Raw genomic sequence first — 21,066 nt, 5'->3', positions numbered from 1 at the left:
TGCAGCCCATGATCCTGGTCATGGCCTTCCACTGAACAGTCTCCCCACCTTAATGGGGAAATGTAGATGTTCACCATAACCTCCCTTCACTTTGCTGTCCCTTCTCTAATCCTGACCCACGAGCTCACGATCGGCCTGATACCCTTTCTGCATGTTTAAGCCATACCTTTGCAGAAACACACCCCTTACACCTTCCCTACTCTGCCTTCATCAAGAGGACACACTACAGCTTGCCAGTTGCATGATGGCATTTCAGGGGAGCTCACAGGCCTGCAATGCACAGAATTCTCATTTCACCTGGCCATTTCTCAATCACGAGGTGCATTTGCAAGCACCTGAGATGCTCTTCCAGTTTTCCAAGCTACCCCATATGCATTACCCCACTCTGTCCCCCCATTTATCTGCTTGAGAAAGCATATGTTAGTTAACTTACTGCTAAGTAAAGCACTGTAAAAGCATTCAAGCCTGCCTACACAAGCTAGCAACAAGTAAGGCTTTTTTCATTTTTAAACAAGCTGCTACTTCAATTGTCATTCAAGACCTATTCATGAGAATGTTCTACAAAGTTGGAATTTTTACCCTCCTAGCCATTTGTTCACCTCAAGCTTCCCAAATCTATTACTTTCTGACTCTGACAGAGATGGAACAGTTTCTACTGTGTCCCCCCCATGCAGCATATATAGGAACGCAGGAGAAAAGCTCAAAACAGGCTTGAATCAGGACAAGTGATGTTCAAATACAGGCTTTAAGCCCTGAGATCTCAGCAACTGCATTTTAATTTCAGAAATACGCTGACTATAAAAGCAAGGAGAAAGAGCTTCATGTACTGCCTTCTGAACATACCACATGGGAGAAAGCATGGCTGAATCTTATATCCTATGACTGATAATTATGTCTTCCTAATCATGGAAAAATCAATCAGACATGGGCAAAATCCCTAGTCTTTCAAGACAGGCAAGTATCAGGAACCCCTGTATTCTTAGCTCTGTTGCAGTAGATAAACATTATTTTACCTGATGTGCACTATGTACATTAATTTGTGTTGTTACTGTTGATGGTCAATATGTACTAGTGATGTAACACTTGTGTTCTATTTATCCATAAATTTAACATATTGCAGGTTACAAACTACAGAAAGAGGCTGATCCATTTAACTCCAAAAGATGACTTGCACCACCTACAGGTCTTAGCAGAGGCTTACAAGAGAAACTTTCTAAATGAACTTTCAGACATCCATTTCTACATTACCGCAATGAACATTAAGTCAAAATACCTCCTGTATAAGCAAAACAGGCTTACTTCAAAACTGTCACCTAACATCAGTCCAATCTGGGTAGTTCAGCCTAGTTTGATAAGCGTTTTGCACTGGCTTGCATTAAATGGGGTCAACATGGCACACTTCAAGCTAAGAAATAATCAGTAACTCCCCTTGACAACAAAGGAAATGTAAAAGGAACAGCAGTCCAGATATTTCCTTCTCAAATGTTCTAAATATGTTCTAAATTATAGTTTATAATTCTTAAAACAGCTACAGTATATTGTAAAGTATAGAGGAAACAACTTGGAGACCCCCTATCTTTCAAATATATTTGAGTCTGTGAATACATCTCATGAGTCCCACCAACAGCTTCTTTTATTATGTTCCTTTGGATTAAAAAAAGAATGCTTTTCAAAGTATGCAAGACTGTTAAGATGCTCCTTATAGCATCTTATAGCAGCTTCCAATACCTACAGGGGACTTACAGGAAGCTGAAGAGAAACTTCTTACAAGCACATGTGGTGACAGGCAGCAGTATAAAAGAGCAAGGAAGAAAAAGACCAATTCTTGGCAAGGTATGGTAAGTGTGATCTACTGCAACCAAAGGAGTTTTTTTCTAGGAACAGGAAGAGGTCACTACTGCTTAGATGTTTGGGTGTTCCATTGATTTATCTTTTTTTATTGGTAAACTAGAAGTGACATCAAAGTATCAGTACATAGACTGAGCATTTGCAGTATAAATAGTAGTTTAGGAAGCGGCTGCTACACTACTTTATTCTACAGTATGAATCATTTGACCCTCTAAACTTATCCTACCCCCTCTTTAAAAGTCATAATTGTAAAATGCATTTTATCTAGCAGTAAGCAGTAAGCCGTAAGCATCTCGGGGAAGAACGTTTTCTGCTCTGTTTAACTACAGTGTCTTACAGGACAGCACACAAAAACCTACAATTACCCTTATTCTTGGCTGCAGGATTTTGAACTTAAAAGGAAAGAGCCTCTTGTAAAAAGTTACAAACTTGTGTAACTCTATCAAACATAATACTCTTACCTTTCTTCAATTCTATTCTTGTCCATAAGTGGTTGCTTGATCCACTGATTAACTAATCTTTGTCCTTGAGGGGTTCTGCATTTGTTTAATAAACCTGCTAGAGACTGTGCAGTATTAGCATTTTCCACAGAACTCTGGAAAGGGAAAAAAAAGAGAGTTAGTGAAGTTTATTAACACCCAACAAATGGTACTTTGATACCTAGGAACAGATCAGTGTTTTTTTTTCTGTACTCAACTCGGCACCCATCAAAAAAGGCAAATGAAATAACACAGCATTGAAGCATTTACACTCTGGTCTGTAGAACATGGCAAGCAAGGAAGAGCTTTGCCTATTCTGAAAATAATCCTGACTGAACAGAAAAGTTAGAAACATACCTGGTCACTGGGCAGTTTGCCCTTTGAACAGGAAAAGTGGAAATATACCTAGGTATTTGCTAGCTTCCCTCTGTAAGGTCAAATTATAGGGGTTTTATCCATCAAAAAAAAAAGCATCAAGAAACAGGGCCTGGTTGAAGGGTTTTGGTTGGAGATGTTTGGGGATGCCAGGGGCAGGGACACAACAGAATGAGGCAAAGGAAAAGAGCACACTTGCCCAACTTCTCTCAAGCTTCCCCAGATCATTTTTGGAGTACTATAAACATCTCTAAACTTACTCCATTCAGTTTATAGTTTACTATCAGTAATTTAGGTTTAATACTAACTGGACTCAAGACAAGACTTTGGGGCATTTTGCTTGGGGTTTTGTTTGGGTTTTGCATAAATAGCTAGAAAGCAAAAACTTTGTTTAACACTGAAAACCAAGCTTGTTTCAACTCATTTTGAAATTAAAATCTCAACCCTCTACCCATAAACACCTGCAAATAAAATAGCAGGCGAGCATTCAACCAGGAGCAAGCCTGGATACTTGGAAACAACTGGCATGTTGAACTAGCATCACTACGACAGGAAATGAATGCAGTGAGATGTACTGACACATTTAATCCCTGGAAAATCTAACAACTAAAGTGGATGCGTCTGTTTTCAGTGTTCTGAGCAGTATTACATTTGAAAGCCTTCTGAATCCAAGAAAGTGTCACAGAGTATGTATTATTCACGAATAACCTAGTTGGAAGAACACTGTTTCATATAATCAACTGCATCTGCTGCACTGTAAGAACTTTACCTACATATCTCACAGAGCAACCCAAATTACAGATTATTTTGCCTTTGCTTTAGTGCCTGCCTAAAATATTCCTCACAAACAGCCTGTCACACAGGCTACAACTCAGCTTCCTGCTACATGGCAAACCCCTTAGTCCAAAGCTCACAGCCCCTAATGAGAATGGCAGTGTATTTTCTACTAAAAACCATGTAACATATGCAAGGACTTGTAAAGTGATGAAGCCAATACGGTGTTGAACTTCCTAGAACACCTCAATAAAGCTTAAGAGATGCAATATTTGCTTCATTCCTTAGACAGTGACAGAGAATCAGGAAATAAAGAAAAAACATATGCATCAGAAGAGCTCTCTCCAGGGTTAACCAGCTCAGATACTGAATATAATCTCTTTTATCCTCCAGAAATCCCTCTAAGGTAAAGAGGGGACTGTATTTGTCATTTCTTCCTATAAATCTGAAACTCAAGTAAATTAGCTCCAAGCAAGGATCACTAAGCAGGATTTACTAACAGAAAACAAAGAGCTGATACACACCACTTCGATCCACATTTTCCTAAAACTATAAAAAGGGGAAAAGCAGAAAAACAGACAAGGAGGGAGTGAGAGGTATGGAGGACACCGGCAACCTTCTTGGATTTGTAGAAAACTTGTGTAAAAGGTAAAATTGACACTGGCCAGTTAGCATGCCACAGTGCTTTCAGAATGTTCTTAAGCACTATCCTGTTCATTGCCCTGCCTGCTGTAGCCAGCCCTCCCTTTCAATCACCAACAGCAGTGCTCCTGCCATGTTTCCTGTTCCCCTAATACTAACTCAGGCTTCTATCCTCATTCCCAAAACCAGCACTACAGTATTAAGCAACTATGCTTTGGAAGCCCCTATCATACCACAAAACTACAGAACTCTGCTTCCCTCCTGCACTCCAGGTCTGCTCCTGCCATTGGGAATGTGAACTTCTCTGACAAAAACCAAGGAAAGAAAGCATTCTCCTCACTGCTTAGCCAGACTCCTCAGCAGCTACAACTATGAGGTACTTCTACAACTCTTCCCATATCTGCATTTCACATAGATGCTTGTTTGTGGCCACTTCCTACCTCCCTGATGATCAACTGTTCTGCATTAAAACATAACAAAACCAAAATATGGTGGAAACAGTGGCTAACTGTTTATAACACCCACTGTACAGGAGTAGCTGCAAACAAAGCTAAATGTTAAAGTTACTAAAAATAAGGACCTGGGAAGTTGTGACAGGGCAGTCTGGCTACTTATCAAGCAGCTAAATAAGTGTATGGCAAATGACCAATTCAAGTGTGCAATTCTTACCTGAAAAAGGTTGAGGGCTTGAACAGCTGCATTATCTAAAATCATATATTGACTAAGATCAAAAGTAGTCAGTTCAAATTGTCCAAAATTAGACTCATCTGCCAGCAACTCTAAAAACTTGATAATGGCCGACAAAGACGAAACAGCAACCTGAAGTTTAACAAACAAAACACACCACGCTCTAGTTAGAAATACTCATGAATCTGAGAGTATTTGATAAATGCCCCTGAAAAAAAAAAAACAACAAAAAACACCACTGGGAAGACTTTGAGCCATGTTGATTCCAGCAGGCCTATGAGAGACTCATCCTGTTTGGCTAGACTTCATCTTCATAGGGATGTTCTGTGGCACCCGCGTCTTTCTAGGTAGGTGCAAGAGACACAAACTAGGCATTTGCATAAGCTGATAAACAAAATGTGACATGCATACTTTGCCAGCTTTCAAAACCTCTTATCAGGATGTTTCTGGCTCAGAAATACAAAGAAGTTATTGCAGATAAATGAGATATCATGGATCATCTCTGAAGAACATGGTTTCAGGCTTAATTTTCAGCCAGAACAAGCATCTGCTTGACTCACTGCATGGCATTACACGTGCTAGTGCCAGCTCAAAAGAGGCAGCAGCATGAGCGACTTGCTCAGCTGCAACACACTTCAAACAATTTTAACCTGTTATGAAATCACACATTGAGAGAATAACTCTGTACCTTACACCTGCAGTGAGCATCAGCAGTGAAGAACATTTTACAACATATTTATCTCAAGCAAATTACCTCTTGCTTGCAGCTAAGAACAAACACGTTCAGTTCACATGCAGGCACTAAATTGTATGCTTGAGCCATAAGATGATATAAAACACAAAAATATAACCATAAACATTGTTTTCAAGTACCATTTTTCCTGTCATGCAAAATAATTAAAATATTGCATTTCAGTCCTTAGGTTAGGTTGATTATGAATAGGAATCACCCCTTGTGCATGATTTATTTGCTCACCAGAGTCTAGTACTCTAAAGAGGTAAGTGAAGGGTTTACTCATTTTTTTTCCAGGACCCCTGGAATCCAGCTTTGACACAGACTCAAGCTGAGTAGAACTGCCAAACACTTAATCAAGAATATAGAGAACAGCTCACAACAGGTACACAAACCACCCTGCTTCTAAAAAACAAGAGCACACTAAACACTGCTCACCTGCTTCTCCATCTCTGGCAAGGCTGCGCTATTCATTTGTTCTTGTTTCTTTGATTTTAACAAGCGATTGAGATCCTGAACAATATCTTTTGTTGTGAAATCAGCCTTCTTCCTGTCTGTGATCAGGATTCCTCCCCTCTGAATGACCTGTTATTCACAAACACACACAGTTATCAATTACTTTCAGTATTCAGGGACAGATGTTCATCACACAGAAGCAAATCCTGAAGAGGTATTTATTTACTGCTAGGTTGCAGAGAATGTCAAGAAAGATTTAGCCTTAGAATAACTTTTGCTGATGAAAACACAAATGGGTCAAGAGACAAAACATTTTGGATGCATAAGTCAAAAACTTGGAGTTAAACTATTGCTCATTTTTCCAGAAATCATGGAGCCTAGCTAATAAGCAAGAATACAGCTTTTTAGATAAAGCTTTGTCTAACTCTAAGCCACAAGGGTTCCCTTACTTGTCGTAGTTTTCCCATCTCTCCTGCAGTCTCTCCTCCTGGTAGCACACACTCCTTCGGACCTAGTTGAACCAGTAAAGCTTCAAGGTTTGAGAACTGATCATTATCTGGAAACTCACAGACACTCAGTTTCCTCAGAGTAGTGTCGACATACCCCACTCCAACTACTCTTTGTCCATCAGCAGTTGACAGTTTGACCCCCACAACCCCGATGGCCATTGACATGTCATTGTTGGCAAAGAGAACTTCCTCAAACTGGGCGAGATTTCCTGGAGAACCCTATTTGGAAATGAAATATACTTTTAAAGACTGCATATACACATATATACTTCCCCCACCACCACCCCTTTGAAAAGGACAACTGATAAAGACTGAACAGTCCATTAATATAAAATATACAGGTGTTCTGGGTTTTTAGCCGTTAAAATTTTACGTATCATCTACACAAAGTGAGCTACTTCAGGTTTTCTTTATTTCCCAGCCTATGGCAAAGACACAGAACAAGCTTTTGCAGCCTTAGAGCAGGGGAAGATACAGGTATATATAACAGAAAGCACGATTTACCATCATACCACCAACATCAGCCCCGGAAAATCCCCAAACTCCAAGCTCAGGGGCTCAGAAAAGAATCATAATTTTTTTTTTTATCTCACCATCATAAGGAAAGGTTGAAAAACGTACCTTGTATGCTAAATACCAGTCATTTTCTTTGACAGATTTACTCCCTGCTTTGTTCTTGTAAACTTCAACTCTGTAATGACGAACCAGAAGCAGGTCTCTCACAAAAGATTCAAAGTTCATTTTACTAAGCACAACACTCTCAAGCTTCTGAGTTCCTACAAAAAAGGGAAATAAAATTATGACACACCTAAATTTGTTCATACAGTTTTTATTTTCCTTAATCAAAATCCCCAAGAACGGCCCTCAGGGAGGACACTACCCTGGTTTCAAAGAAACAAACATGTAAAATCCATGAAACAACACAAACCCACAACATTCAACTGGTTAATATTAAGAATGAAGACAGCACACTCCATATCCAAACAAAAACAATATTCATTTCCAAATTTCACTAAACTACACATACATATATACAAAGAAATCTGTTTCTCTCTGCCTTCCCCTCTCCGAACTTTTGCTTTCTAATTAGTGTTTCACACATTTTAATCTAATGAGCACTGGTGGAAGCCTGCTACAAGTTTTCCTTTTGAATAACATCTTGTATTTCCTGGATAATCCACTTCTGTTAACAGAACAAACCATCACGCTCGGAAGATGACAAGACACAAGTGCCAAGACATTTCACTTTTACCACAAATATATACTGTAAAAATAACACATTCTCAGAAAAGCTTAAGAGTTTACATTCAAATGACTTAGAAAGTGCCTGACAAACTTCCTGCTTCTGTTCCTCTAAGGGTGCAGGCAGATGATACAGCTGAACAAACTCAATCCCATACACCTGCCGAGAGAAGCTCCCCACCTCCCATGCCACCTCTGTGCCAACCTACACACAGAATAATTCCACTACTAAACAAACTGAGGTTTTGGGTGGGTATAGTAAGTTTTCTACCAGATAAGCGAGTGGAATATCAGAGTCGTGTCAGATACATGAGAGATCAATGACATATAAAGTAAGCACAAGGAACCGATAGGGAGTATCACATCCTTATTTCAGTAGCAGGCCTACATCACATTTGAGGCTCTTCCTCTCTTTACATTAAAGATGTTAAATAGTGAATTTCCACACCCACAAGAACTTAGGGGCTTATTTTAAATAGGCTTTTTATTACTTTATTGTCTTTCCTCAAATCTCTAGCAAGGCAAAAAAAAAAAGTAGGTAGAAAACCAATTCCACATAATGAGCTTCTTGTTCCCAGTGCAGAACTGTCCAACAAAACACAACTTCCCTTTTTCTCAGCTGAAACTATGTACTACACTAGCAGGGGGTAGCTGTAGCTTATGTGTGCTTTGGAATCATCCTGAAAGTAAAAAATGTAGTTTTATGCCAACTTTTGGTTGGATCTGCTAGGTAAGTTTTTAAAGGTCTTAAAACTGGAGCTAACAGTCACAGGCTTACATCTGTGAAATGATCACTTCTAAATGGAATACAAAAATCATCCTGATGCCTGTGTTTCTAGTCTGGAAGACGTACACTTGAAACTATCAAGCTCTACAACCTCTCCATGAACTGGGGGGGTTTTGTGGGTTTGGAGACGAACTGGGTTTTTGGGTTTGTTTTTTTTTTTTAACAGATTAGCTCATCACTTGCAATAGAAAGTGAGAAGCATAAAATATGATTCTCTTTTTGATGCCATCACACAAACACATTAAAAAAACCCATTCACAAACAGATTTATTTTGTGAAGTATGAGCCAACAACTTTCCAGCATTATGTTCCTCGAGATTTAGGATAACACTGAAGTTTGCCTCTTCTGACACGATAATTAATCTTGATGCTCTTACATTTAACATCTGCAAACTCCCCTGTTTTATACCAAGAGATAAATAAAGAGCAGCAGGGGGTGAAAGGAAGAGAAAAACTTACGCAATACGTAATTAAATGTTATTTACTTCTGCAGGCCATCACTAATCAAGCGTGATGTTTATCTGCCACCTGCACTACAGAACTGTATGAGCCCTGTTCTCAGTCACCACAGAAAATACCCTGCAATCATTTTCACAAATGGAAATCTACGGAGGCACTGGAAAATGTTATTAACTGCTGTTAGCCTATGCAACAGGTTATGTTCAAGCAACTATCCACATCTGACAGTCCTGTAGTAGGAGCTTACGTGACGAGAAGCCTATACTCGGAATCGTGCTGTAGATACCTTCCCACGGCCGTACTCCTACATCTGTCACACACATCCTACTCAGAATGGATACTAATTATCATTCCAAAGCCGCGGGAGGCTGAAGAAGAAAGATTTGCATTCAGCCAAGCTTCTTTCCAAGCCGAAATGAATCAGACATTAAAACCCAGAGACCTGTTGACACCTCCCTTCCCACACGCACCAACACAGACAACAGCAACGGGTACCGGGGGTGAGGCAGGCTCCAACAGTCACGCAGCGACCCAGAGCGGGAAGAGAACCGCAGCACTTCATGCTCTCTTGCCCTGACAACGTCCCTATCATCTGAAGAACGGCGTGGCGAAGGAGTTAGGCCCGAGGTAACCGCGGAATACAACGGCCGAAAACACGCAGCTCCCGAGCGACATCTCGCAAGCCTTGCCCTTGAGAACCCGACACCGCTGCACCGACTCCGGGGGGAAGTGCTGCCCCCACCGTTTTCCGGCGCTGCCCGCCGCCTCTCAGGCCCCCGTACCTGCCGCACTCACCCGATGTCCCCGCCAGCTGGCGGATGACTGCGCGGGTGCGGAAGAGCTCGCGGGCGGCCAGCCGCGCGTCCGCGCCGTGCACCGTGTAGTAGTCGGCGCGCTCGAAGAAGCGCACGGTGGTGTCGGGCTTCTCGGGCAGCGACAGCACGGCGCGCACGAAGCCCGCCTCGGCCCCCGCGCCCTCCGGCCACACCGCGTCCCGCGGCGGCTCCATCGCTGCCGCCGCCATGCTGCCACCTCCCGCCATCGCCCGCCGCGCAACGCGCGCGCCGGCGGCACCACCCAATCGCCGCCGGACCTGCGCAGCGCGTCACGCTCGCCCCGCCCCTATACCGAGCGGCCTGCGTCGCGGGAGCGCGGAGGACTGGGCCTTCTTTCGCGCCTTACGTTGCCATGGCAACGCCGGATCTGTGAGGGCGCCCCCAGCAGGCCCGGCGGGCTCCCGTGAGGCAGGAGAGGCCCCGTGGTTCCTTCAGCTTCGCGCCGAGGCCCCTGCTGTGGAAGGAGAGGGACGGGAGCGTGTGCGGGCTGTGTGTGTGTGTGAGCAAAAGGCTTCCCAGAGAGGGAGCGGGCCCCGGCAGCAGTGCTGAGGTGGTCGCTCCCCTTCTCTATGAAGTGGACTCCTCCGGAGCAGGAGCGCGGAGGCCCTCAGAGCTCAGCGTGTCTAGGAGCTGCAGGAGGCAAGTGCTGTAAGGCAGCCTGAGTGCAGGGCTGTTGCCGTGATCACGCTGCCGGGAGGCAGGAGGCTGTGGTGTAATGGGCCCTCCTCTGCTTCCCGAGGGAATGGTGTCCAGAGATCCCGTGTGCTCCCTCAGGCAAAGAGAAAGCAGCTCTCACGGTCACTCCTCCCGGGCAGTGCAAGGCACAAGAGGGCAAACGGCCCATATAAACAAGATCTGGCTCTAGTGTACACAGCGGGTCATCCTCCTCAGGTACAGAAAGGGCACTGACTGCCCCGCGGTGCTCAGAGGTACGTGATCTCTGGCTACATGGGGGTCCCTGTGCCCAGAGTGCTTCGTTTTCTTGATATTTCGTGATCTTTTCCTTCCCCTGTCCCAAGTATTGTTTTTCCTCCTGCTAAAGACATAAAGGAATAAAAACTATAGCTGACAATCTTTCATTTAGTGATTATTGTTTAAGAATAATGGGAAATCCCAGGTTTCATCAGCTGAATCAAATCTTTTTGGAAACGTCCCTTGCCTCACACTGCTTTTCTTTTTTCCAGTCAGCTCTAAATTATGATTCTTGTACCTCAATTCAGCTGCCTGCACCCTATCACCTACAGACAAAACTAGTCTTAAATTCTACATAAACATTTCTTACATAAGCGCTTATCCCTTCTGATTTGTGTAAATTTCTGCTTCAGAACATCCCCTTGTGTGCATCCCATTGCTTTCTCTCCCCTTTTTATATTACCTGAGCTTCTCCAACCTCATCTCCCACGCTTCTTCCAGCCCTCTGGTCCCAGCTATGGCACACTTTGGGGACCGCTTTTGCGACATTTCTCACCTAACTTCTCTCTTCTTTCCACTGAGTGAATCAATGTGCTCATCTTTGACATTTCCTGGTGTCAATAGGTGCTTTCCTAAAGGCCCTCAGAGGCCCACATAAGGAGTACTTCAGGTTTTCACACTGTTCTTTTACCACTGGAGCCACCCTGATACCTCCATCTGAAGGTCTTACCATGTGCTGGCAGTCCCTCCGCAGGGTACACTTTGTTGTCCCCACCTCTGCCCTGCTGCTGCCCAATGTCACCCTGGCCTGCCTGTCCACACCTCAGCTGCTGTTAGCCTTCCCCACCCAAATCCCAGTTCTGTACCCCTGAGGTAACACAGCTTTTCCAGAAAAGGCCTTCAAAGCCCTTTTGCAAATGCACTCGGTGAAGGAACACTGGCAGAGAAAATGAAGTCCAATCTGCCTTCATTTGGCTTGGGAAGGAAGAAGCAAAGCATAACATTACTACAAACATTGAGAGGTCTGTAGTTGCCCAAAAATCTTCCTCTTATAACAGTTGTAAAAATGACATTCCTCTGGCAGGGCAGTTGGATTTACTTTCAGTATGAGTGAGTGTACTTTTCCTAACCTTATTTTCAGAAGTAGCTGAACTATCTGGTCCAATACCTCCCTCCACCAGAAGTGTTTGCTTGCAGCAGTATTCACCTAGGAAAAGTCAGCCTAAGTAATTGTCATTTAGCAAATGCAGAGCAATCATACTGTTAGGCAATCTTGCCAAGAGGTGATAATACCAGGTCAGCCCAAAATATACACTATGAACAGCTGGGAGTGCTTGTCTTTATACATACTGATGACTACAGATTAGGCAGAAGATAGGAAAAAAAGAACTGGAGAGGAAGTGGGCTCTAGAGACCTCGTTACCACCTTCTAATGAGACAAAATAATGTCTGCTAAACTGCAGTTGCTGCATCTTGCAGTGCTTTCTTCTGTCTCCTCTGGGCTGGTTACACCTCTTTGCTCATCAGTTAGCTCAAGGCAGCTGTACTGAGCTGCAGGTTCCCATTCACAGAAAGCCACCACCCAAACCGGCTGCTAATGCTCTTAAGAGTGGCAACCATTAAAAACGTTTATGGTGTGACAGCTCTTGCACAAAACATCAGGGATTGATCACCTTTCCTCTGAGCTTCTGCTGTTTTCTTTGCCTCATCTGTTTTTCCAGGACAGCTCGGTGCACTGGCTGACCCACAGAGGTTTAACTCTGAATGGGGACCATCTCCCTGTTGCCAGGCTTGGTTGCTTTATTGCACTGTTGCTAGCAGAGTGCTCCTTGCTTTCTCCCTTGTTTACCAGGAGCAGGAGAATAAGAAGATGGTTGTAATTGTTAGACACATGGCAGATGGAAAATGGATGCTAATCTAGACCTTAATTTTCTTGCCTTCTTATGCATAACTAGCATATGGACAAAAGTTGCAATGGCTTTTCAGGTAGGAAAATGGTTGTACTTTAAGAACTCTACATTAAAAAAAAAGGGAGAAAGAAATCTTTTTTCACCAAAGGTTAATTAGTGTACACATGTGATCAGTGGCAGCTCTAATGCTGATTAGTTGGTGGGGATGTCAGCAGACTTATGTGTATGTATGTGTGCACACATATAGTGCAGCAGAGACTTAATATTAACAAGCTAAGAATATTTAGTTAACTTAAGTTTGAAAACATAAAATGTGGCTATTGCCATGCAAAGAACCTTTTAACTTTCTGGTATGCACTTTATTCACTCTGACCAATTTGGCACAGCCATGCAGGCACCTGAATGTGTAAGAATTCTGTGGAACATTTCACGGTTAGTAGAGCAAAACCCGCTTCTTACACGTATGACATTTTTATAGGCTGTGTTGATTCTAACATTACACACCACCTCCTTTTATTTATCACCCTGTCCTTTGCATACATCTGCCAGACATATCACTGCTAAGACAAGGACAAAGATTTTAGCAAAGTTCATAAAGCCCTGTGAGGGTGAGATCTATCCCCAACGCACAAGGCACTGCTACAGCTTGCCTGACTGCATTGTCCCCAGCGATGGGCCTTTGTAGTGCCAGGCTGCAGCCTCTCTTGGAAGCTGCTAGAACTCGGTACTAGCAGTTGTGAAGTTGGAGCAGCAGAGCTGCTAGCATTTTTGGTTTGCTACAATATTTTTCAGGCTATGTCAAGCAGTCTGCAGTGTGTAATCCAAAGCCAGTGTATATTATAGCAATCAAAGTCCAGTAGGTGAGGATATAAATAAACATGGTTCACAAACAAGGTTATTTCTCTTACTGAACTCACTATGATTGTGCAGGAAGGTTATGAGCATGCTGTTGTCAACAGACTGTACATACACAATGTATGACCTTTCATTTTGTAGTTGTGGAAACTACACGTAGGGATTGCTTAGGTCTCTGGAAGAAAGCTGTATAGACTTTACTGGTCATGCTTTTTCAAATATGTTATTTGCATATCTTCTAAAAAGTCTCTCATCTTCTTTGCATAAAGATTTATTTAATTTTGATCAGTGGTAATAATAACTAATATATATATGCTAGTGTAATAATCCATAAGTAATAGATTTGCACATGGCTATACAAACACTGTTTTTCCATGTTGGACATAGGCATTAAGATAAATATCCATCCTCTCTAACATAAGCTCTCATTTATTCAGTCTCAAAATATTTAATAATCTTCAGTCTGCCCATCATATCCTTTATCACACTGACCCTCATTAAAAGAGAAGGAGCATGGTATTGTAACTTTGTGTAGAATTTTAGATTGAAAACCCATGCTCCTTTACAAAAGGAGGTTAATGAATTAGGCAAACAGAAGCATCAAAGTGGTTACCTTGTCAAAAAATGATGCAGTGACTAGTACTTGAGTTCTATGGGTTTGTTTCTTTTACAGAAAAGTTGCTTTTTAACTTTGCTGAATGCTTTCAAATTATTAAAATAGAGAAGAGTATCTTGCTATTTAATACCATATTTTTCAATAGCAATCATTTTTGTCAGCAGTTCAAAACTGCTCTATGAGGAGAAACATCACATGCACAGCTGGAGAGTTGATACTGATAGTGGCCTTTTATTATTTATTTCACATTAGCCTCCTCTATAAAATATTATTAACATAATAAAGCTACAGGATGCAGATACACAAGCTTCTCTTTTCCCCCTTTTCCCTATTTTCCTATAAATGCACACGTCTATGCAGCTGGACTGTTGCACAAGTGCAGCGGTCAGTAAACAGAACAAAAGCCAATATAAAGATCAATAAAACTACTCAGAAAAGCATATTACTGACCACCATTTTCAAAGTTATACAGCGTTATGTTTGTACCGTAGTAACAGAATTTAGATACAGATAATGACAGTACAGTCCCTTCAGTTGTGGATTTAGTTAAACTTTCTTCTTCTATTTTTTAATTAATTTCCATAAACTTTATGGTTTTCTAACCTTTTGGCTAATTTCAAACCTGACAAGGAAGAAGACTGTATTAGAGACATTAAGCTTTACATCTACTGTGAAAAGCCCCATTAGGTAAAAAAAGGGAGAAGTATCTAAAAGCTTTCTCCTACTGTGGGAAAAGTAGGGAGAAAATGACTTTCAAACAACTGACTGGGACAAGGTCCAGGCCACACAGCATGTACATACCAGCCAGTCAAGTCAGCACATGTGTAGCTCCCGCCCAGCCACAGCACACATCTTTCCATCTCGCAAGCCAAAAATAAGGTATGAAACAGGGAAGGTAAGAAGAGGAGGAGAGGAAACAATAGCATTATGACCTTGGGGAGAAGAAACAAGTGACAAGGATACCATACTGTAGACATTTAAGGAAGTATACGATACAGAGAGAGAAGAACTAGGGAAGACAATAACTCACACAATTGCTTAAAGACCAGCTTACTGAAAACTAGGCTTTCATTTAGCAACTTACAGAACTGTATGAAATTCATCATACCTCAGCACACTGCCCAACTACAGTACCCACAGGTACCAAAGCTCACAGCACCAGACCGTGGAAGAGCCAAGGGAACAGTTGCCTACATTTAAACAGCCAAGGGAACAGCTGCCTACATTTAAACATCCAACACAGCAATACATGCACATCAGCTGCAGCCCTGCTCAAAGGCAAAAGCCTGTGGTGACCTGTGACATTGGAGTCCAGGAACTTCCCCATTATATTTAGCAGACACACAAGCTAATAGGGAGCATTTCACATTAAATTTTATGAACACAGTATGTAGAATATCCTCTCTACTAGTACTTTACCCTAGTTTTCCTGCTTTAGGCAGGGAGGTCAAAACAAACACTGCATTAGTAATCACATTTGTCATTCAGTCCCTTATCTTGTATCTCATTATTTCTTTGGCAAGAGGAGTTACAGCATTTCCTTCATAAATCAGATATGCTGGACAGACTATACATGTTTCTTTGCTAGCCGATATACCTCACAGGTTACCGATTGCCAAAACACACTCTTTTATCCAAAGCTCTGAGAGGTAAATAACCTGTGTAAGTTTGGTCAGCCAACAGGACAGCACACAACAGCAGAAACAGATTATAGCTGTGTAGCAACCAGGCAATGGGTAGCTACACAAATTATGGTAATGGTGCAATAGCTCTTCTCCAGGTCCCCTGCCAGATGATAGGCTACCCATTCCCAACCCTATACCAGAGATGTTCTAGATTAGAGGCTCATTTTATAATAAATACTCACATACAATTTCAAAGAGCAGTCTGCACATTCCTGAAATTGCTACATTCACAGCATGTTTATTTTTTTATACAAGCAACCCATATTTCATCATTTTACTTGTGGTGCACATTAAGAGTGGAAAAGAGGGTAAAGCTTACTTTTCACAGCTTTAAAAGAAGTCATGCTATTGAGATACTAGGTGGCTAATACAAACTTAGTTAACTGGAGTTTAGAGTATTTCCACCTATGCTGAGGTTGGTTGCTTGCTTTAAGGCAATACTACACTGCTGAATTTGTAAGCACAAGAATTTAGCAGATCATCATTTCAACATGGAACAATTAGAAACCTGTTTCAAAGTTTTATTAATTCAAGTAATAAAAAAAGTTACAGCAACTTCAAATATGTACAAACAGCCATAAAAACACCATGTTCAGTTATACAGGAGGCAATCTGTTAAAACTTGGCTACAAAAATCTTTATTCTCAGTAAACCTCCCACACGGGTAAAATACCTATTTAAGCATCTATGCTCCAAATCCCTAGTAACAGCATTTGTCAACTAATCTCATCCTCATAAAAAAATCAGGGAGCAATAGTTAGGTTTGACTTGAGTAAAACGGGGCTGGTTTTTAACTCTCAGAGTAATAGCATAGTTACCAGTCTTGGCCGTTAAGAGTTTTAACAATTATTAAGTGAGCACAACTGCCCCCCTTTCAAGAGGGATCATTAAAGAGTTAAGATCCATGCCTCCAATGATTCCATCATCTTGTTTGAATCTTACTTTGGCTGATTATGTTATGCATTCAGTCCTCTATGCATCTCATTCATTTCCTTTACCTGGAGGGGAAGAGGTAGAAGATCAACATTTGTGCTGCTTCCCAACTAAGACCCAAGATGCACAAACATCCCAGATTTTCATTAGCAAAGGGATCTGATGTAACACTAACAGAATCAAACATGACAAGACCACGGTAACACTTCAGCTTTTCTAATACTTTTTAGAAAATGGCACTCTTTAACAGTGTACTCCCTATACAAAACCTATGAAGCTACAACATTCTTTAGATTCCTTTCAAAAGGCTTTTTGCTTGGGGTGAAACACTCCCGCACCAGCACCATTTGTTACTACTCCATTGGAAAGTAGCTCTTCAAAAGAAACTGCAAACTCCATGCAAATACCTCAAGTTAAGGTCTTCCTGACAGAACAAAGCAATCAGTGTTTCCTGTGGATTGTATGGCCCTTGCTATAGATATGTAAAACCAGTACTTGCTGTTAGCACCGCCCTCACCACGGGAAATGCAGATCACCAGCTGCCTTTGAAACTAGTGCAGAAAGGAAGGTGGTGAACTTGAGCTCTTGTATAGATATGAAAACTAGTTACAGAATTCGAATGCTTTTAGTCTCCTTGAACACATCTGAAGCACCCGCAGCAAGCTGTTAACCTACAGTAAACTAAGGGAAGTTTCTGGATTCTGGCCAACCTCCTCCCCACACATAACACCATGAACAGAAATTAATTACCTCTGCTTTCACGTACTTCCCTTTCCTCCTCCTTGTGAGGACCTGCAAGAGAAGGACAGAGTAATTCTGAAGTTCTCTTTAAGTCTTGACTTACATCTACCTTCATCTGGTTAAGACTTTAAAACTCCAAACCTGAAGCTGTCCCTTCCCCATCCTTCCAAAGGAAGGTTTGCAAGAGGCTATCGCTTTCAACTACTTTAAACCAGGAGGCAAGAGAAGTACTTTCCTCACCTCAATTAGTTTTCCCTATTACTTTCATTTTCCACCCTTCAGTCATGACCTGAAACAGTGATGCTGTGCCCATCACCTCTTTCCCACCTCCCAAGTCTCAAAAGAGAAACCAGTTTACAGGGAAAACTGTTTCCATTAGTGTCCAATTACCCTGGACATATTATTTCCTGAATTAGTTACCCATTCTGCTTGGCAGTTTTGTTAGAACTTACCAGAACAACAATTGAAGCAACTACTGCTATTACTATGACTACAATGACCGCAATGAGGCCAGGAGTCAGAGACTTCATGGAAAACTCTGGTGCTATTTCATCAACATAGTAGACCACTGTCTTCTCAAGCTTCAACATTTCGTTATCAATGGTGATGTTGAGTATGTTATTATGAAAGATGGAGTCACCTTTTACCTAAGAACAGATAGGAAAGATCTAAGCATTGCAATAATTCATCTTGCTTTGGCAAGTATACAGTAAGGCTACTCAATGCAATATACACATCTAAGTCTTTGGCAGACTTCACCCATGACAAACTTACATCCTTCTCAAAGTAGTAGGCCACATCAGCTATATCCACATCTCCAGAAGATTTTTCTGAGGAGTTTTGCTTCAAATCAATAGTAATGTAAGGTTTCTCATACTGCAAAAAAAATATAGTATGGTGTTAAGAAAGGGCCAATTTAAATCCAGTTATCAAATACACAGCTACGTATTCTATTCCAACTAGTGAACTCCCGTTCTGAATCAGATTTATGATACTGTTTAAGCCAACAGTTTACAGTAGGATTCAGATTTTAGTGAAGCAAGAATTTATCTACTGAGAACAATATGTAGCTTCTTAGTATTTCATATGAGATACAGCTATTTGCTAGCTGCTCAGCATCACCATTTTGAGGGCTTCCAGTAAGACTCATGCTGTACTGCATCTGTCAAACATGAGTTTTCAAAGTTACCCACAACTAAATAAAGTTCAGATACTTGTTTAAAAATTATGTGCCTCTTACCAGAACACTGCTTATATAGCGTCCATCCAGCATGTAACGATTGCTAATTGTTTCCTTGAAAAACCTGTAAGGATATTAAAACCATAGCTCTAAAACCAGTACTATTTTACACATCTATTTTCAAAAGCAGGGAAGACTAGTATAATTGGTTGTTTTTTTTCCTGCAGTCTCTTTGTGGTGGGTCATCCTCATCTGGCTGCTATACCCTCACCTAATCTCTCACTCACTTGCCCCTAGCAGGATTAAGAAGAGAATCAAGAGGGCAAAAGCAAGAAAAAAACTTTAATGGATCAAGATAAAGGCAGTCTACTAAGTGAAAGGGCTAGGTGGTGAAATTAAAAACCCCCAAAAGCCACCACTCGCCACTAGCGGATTGATGCCCAGCCAAATCTAAGCAATGGCTACTTACCATACAATATGGGATCTCCCCTCGGTTAGTTCAGGTCAACCACCTCTGCTGTGTCCCCTTCCCAACCTCCTGCCTACTCCCAACCTACTCACTGGGCCAGCAGAGTGAGAGTCTAGAGGCGCCCTCGACAGTCAGCACTGTTCAGCAAGAAGTCATCAGTGCTGTAGCATCAACACTGTTTTGGTCACTGGTCTAAATCACCGTACTGTAGCAACTGCTACCAAGAAAATTAACTCCATCCCAACCAAACCCAGTACACTCATTATAATACTAGAGCTCTGTTAATTCCTGCAGTGCTGGAGACAAGAGTTTGAAGTCTTTGGAATTCAGAAGAGGAGTTAGAGAAGCAACCTTTGTTCTGGGTGGGAAGGGTGGGTAGGGGTGTGTGGGGTATAGCTACAAGCACTTTTTCCTTTTGCTATATGACCTCTAACAGAGAGAAGTAAGGTTTTATTTCAGCTAAAAAATAACCAAACTGTTCTTTTTCCCCTGTTGCTGCTGCTGCTATGCAGGCCCTCCACCATCTTTTTCAGTTTACTTTTTGGGTAGTTTCGCCTTATTACCTTCCATCTTCTTCAGTACATTGACTTGGTAAAATAAAAACTAGCTATCAGTTAAAAATGGAAATGAAACTCATTGGCAGTTACTTTATCCCCAGTAAAAATTAAATAATTTCCATTAAGGATCTGTAGGTCACTTTTAAGATGTCTTAGAAGTGAGATGTACAGTTTTGACAATACTTTTAAATGTTTGATTAGAAATACACTAGGTACCAAGTAGTGCATGCAGGTATTGCCAGGACATCTTACTATCGTCACTTACTTCTTTAGAGACTCCGTGTTCAGAGGAGTATTTCTGTCAGCATGTTTCATTTCAATTATGATCCACCTGAAGCAACAGGAAAAATACAATAAATATTCTTAAAGCATGTACATGTAACAATGCATAATAAAAATATAACCCCAGGCAAAAGAAACCCCCCACAAAGCAATGAGACAAAAACAAAGAAAATCCCCTCCAAAACCCGTCAACGGCTCCTTGTTGCTGAAGGTAAAAAAGAAAAGCAGTACTCAAGTGCTCATTGTTCTATCTCCATTCATCCCCAGCACATTCATGCAGATAAACCCTCTAAAACACAAAACCTAGTGCAGCAATGTTTTCACCTCACAGCACACCCTGTTGAAAGACATACCATGTTCTGACTAATTGATTGCACTTCAAGTCTGCATCATGTTTGTCAGTTCTTCTAACACCAGCTGTATTCACACACCAACAGGTAGTCCCGTTGCACTGCCTTGCCTTGAAAATACCAGTGTTTTCACACTCGGGATCGTAAAGGCCATCCGTATCCTCAAATGCATCTTTTGGTTTCTCACGGCGACCTGATTTTGAGCCCATCATTTCTGCTTTCATCAGCAGGCATTTTGGAGTCACTGAGAATAACCAGAAAGTCATGTTATGCAGCATCAGACCATACATGTCCAGAACAGAGCTCCCGGTCTATAAAAACACAAGGTTACATCAGAAGCAACCAATTTGAAGCTATTACAATGAAGAGCGGGTGTCTAGCACGTAGGTGGTGGATCAGTTGACACAACTGGGCTGTGTCAGTTTCTCAAGATGCTTAAGAGATCCAGCCAGCTTTCATTTCCTACAGCATGAGGGTTATAGTTGAGCTGAGCTTGAACCAACAGTAAGGTCCTGAAATAAGGCTCTTGCCACGTCTGGATGAATAAGAAAAGTCATGATATGTGCTTACAAGGAAGCTAAATCTTCGAGAAGTCCTTGCCATTACAGGCCAAATACTAAGGCGGACAGGGCGCTTGCCTCAATATAGATTGACCTGGAGGACCAGGAAGCAGCTTTCCTTCCTTACCTCCCTTATATTCAAGAGCTCGAAGGCTATTTTCACACATCACCTCGAGCTCGGCTAGCGCT

At 41.7% G+C, this 21,066-nt stretch overlaps 2 protein-coding genes across 3 annotated transcripts in view; both read right to left on the bottom strand.

Annotated features, from left to right (window-relative positions):
* MSH2 (mutS homolog 2) overlaps nt 1-10,064 on the bottom strand; it is a 50,012-nt gene extending 39,948 nt beyond the window's left edge. The window contains exons 1-6 of the mRNA XM_057400070.1: nt 9,787-10,064; nt 7,125-7,279; nt 6,444-6,722; nt 5,977-6,123; nt 4,788-4,937; nt 2,310-2,443 (exon numbers count right to left, since the gene is read on the bottom strand). Coding sequence (XP_057256053.1) covers nt 2,310-2,443; nt 4,788-4,937; nt 5,977-6,123; nt 6,444-6,722; nt 7,125-7,279; nt 9,787-10,033 — 1,112 coding nt within the window. The 5' untranslated portion in view covers nt 10,034-10,064. The remainder of the gene's footprint in view (nt 1-2,309; nt 2,444-4,787; nt 4,938-5,976; nt 6,124-6,443; nt 6,723-7,124; nt 7,280-9,786) is intronic.
* The window catches only part of EPCAM (epithelial cell adhesion molecule), a 293,898-nt gene that overhangs the window by 272,082 nt on the left and 750 nt on the right, over nt 1-21,066 (bottom strand). The window contains exons 3-9 of one of the 2 annotated variants that reach the window (XR_008971049.1): nt 20,321-20,561; nt 19,951-20,016; nt 18,720-18,783; nt 18,254-18,355; nt 17,932-18,126; nt 17,489-17,530; nt 16,639-16,803 (exon numbers count right to left, since the gene is read on the bottom strand). Coding sequence is in view for 1 of the 2 variants with exons in the window: in XM_057400082.1 (XP_057256065.1) it covers nt 16,762-16,803; nt 17,489-17,530; nt 17,932-18,126; nt 18,254-18,355; nt 18,720-18,783; nt 19,951-20,016; nt 20,321-20,561 (752 nt within the window). In the remaining variant the exon portion in view is untranslated. Of the gene's footprint in view, nt 1-16,312; nt 16,804-17,488; nt 17,531-17,931; nt 18,127-18,253; nt 18,356-18,719; nt 18,784-19,950; nt 20,017-20,320; nt 20,562-21,066 lie in introns of those variants that run through there. The other variant, XM_057400082.1, reaches the window with a different exon arrangement.

The sequence above is a fragment of the Pezoporus wallicus genome, unplaced genomic scaffold (genome assembly GCF_028554395.1).
Source record: "Pezoporus wallicus isolate ANWC-B61680 ecotype Strahan unplaced genomic scaffold, APGP_CSIRO_Pwel_v1 contig_7339, whole genome shotgun sequence".
Taxonomy (NCBI): Eukaryota; Metazoa; Chordata; class Aves; order Psittaciformes; family Psittacidae; genus Pezoporus; species Pezoporus wallicus.
This window is presented reverse-complemented; position numbering and strand designations above follow the sequence as displayed.